The sequence below is a fragment of the Gracilinanus agilis genome, unplaced genomic scaffold (assembly GCF_016433145.1).
Source record: "Gracilinanus agilis isolate LMUSP501 unplaced genomic scaffold, AgileGrace unplaced_scaffold15907, whole genome shotgun sequence".
Classification (NCBI taxonomy): domain Eukaryota; kingdom Metazoa; phylum Chordata; class Mammalia; order Didelphimorphia; family Didelphidae; genus Gracilinanus; species Gracilinanus agilis.
The window spans coordinates 1-997 of record NW_025346815.1 but is presented as its reverse complement, the minus strand read 5'-3'; the positions used below and the strand labels follow the sequence as shown (position 1 = coordinate 997).

The following is a 997-nucleotide window of genomic DNA, read 5'->3' as shown; positions in this document are numbered from 1 at the left end:
TATATATATATATATATATAGGGCTTGGCCCCGACGACCTCAGAGATTCCTTTTAGCTCTAAATCTGGGATTTTAAAGAGAGGCAGCATGGCTGAGTGGAGAGAGAGCTGGCCTTGGATCAGGAAGCCATGGGTTCAGGTCCTGCCTCGGATACCTCCTGGCTGAGAGACTGGGGATAAGGCATGAACTTTTCAAGGCTGAGACTTAACATCGAAGATCAGTTGATTTAGACCAGCAAAGGGAGATTCTTCCCTGAGAGTTTCCCACTGAAGACCAGTGAAGGAGGGAACAAAACAAGCATTTATTAAGCTGCTTCTGTGTCCAGGCATTTTATATTAGCTCATTTGGTCCTCACAACAACCCTGCTATGTTTATCCCCACTTTACAGTTGAGAAAACGGAGGCAAAGGGAGATTAAGTGACTTGTCCAGAGTGTCCGAGGCCAGATTTGAACTAGAGGCTCCCTGACCCTCGGCCCAGTGCTTGAACCACTAAGCTGCAATAGTAGCTTCCAAACCGCCTCTGCTTCTCTCTAGGTGTCGCAGGATGGTCGTCGTAGTTTCAGATGAATATCTGCAGAGCAATGAATGTGACTTCCAGACCAAGTTTGCCCTTAGCCTGGGTCCAGGTAAGCATCCCTTGGGACCTGCCTGAGAGAGGAGCTTTCTGGTTTCTGGGAGCATGGGGCACAGAACCAGGATTGAGGAGAGACAGACAGACAGGGAGGGAGAAGGGGAGACACAAAGAGAAAAAGGAGAGAGGCAGGAGGGAGAGGGAGAAGGGAAAAGAAGAGAAGGAGAAGGGGAGGAAAGGAGGAGAGACATGGAGAAAGACAGAGGAAGGAAGAAGAGAGATGGGGAGTAGAGGGAGAATGGAAGAGAGAGAGAGAGACAGGAAGATAGAAAAAGAGAGAAACAGTCAGAGAGAGACATGGAGGTGGGGATGGGAGAGAGATAGAGAGACAGAGAGGGGGGAGAGAAGCAGAGAGAGAGAGAGAG

At 49.2% G+C, this 997-nt stretch overlaps 1 protein-coding gene across 1 annotated transcript in view; it reads left to right on the top strand.

The window, feature by feature from the left end:
* LOC123254147 (myeloid differentiation primary response protein MyD88-like) overlaps positions 1 to 731 on the top strand; it is a 2,579-nt gene extending 1,848 nt beyond the window's left edge. Inside the window, exon 3 of the mRNA XM_044683206.1 lies at positions 536 to 731. Within this exon, the coding sequence (XP_044539141.1) occupies positions 536 to 653 (118 nt within the window). The 3' untranslated portion in view covers positions 654 to 731. The remainder of the gene's footprint in view (positions 1 to 535) is intronic.
* The last annotated feature ends 266 nt before the right edge of the window (positions 732 to 997 follow it).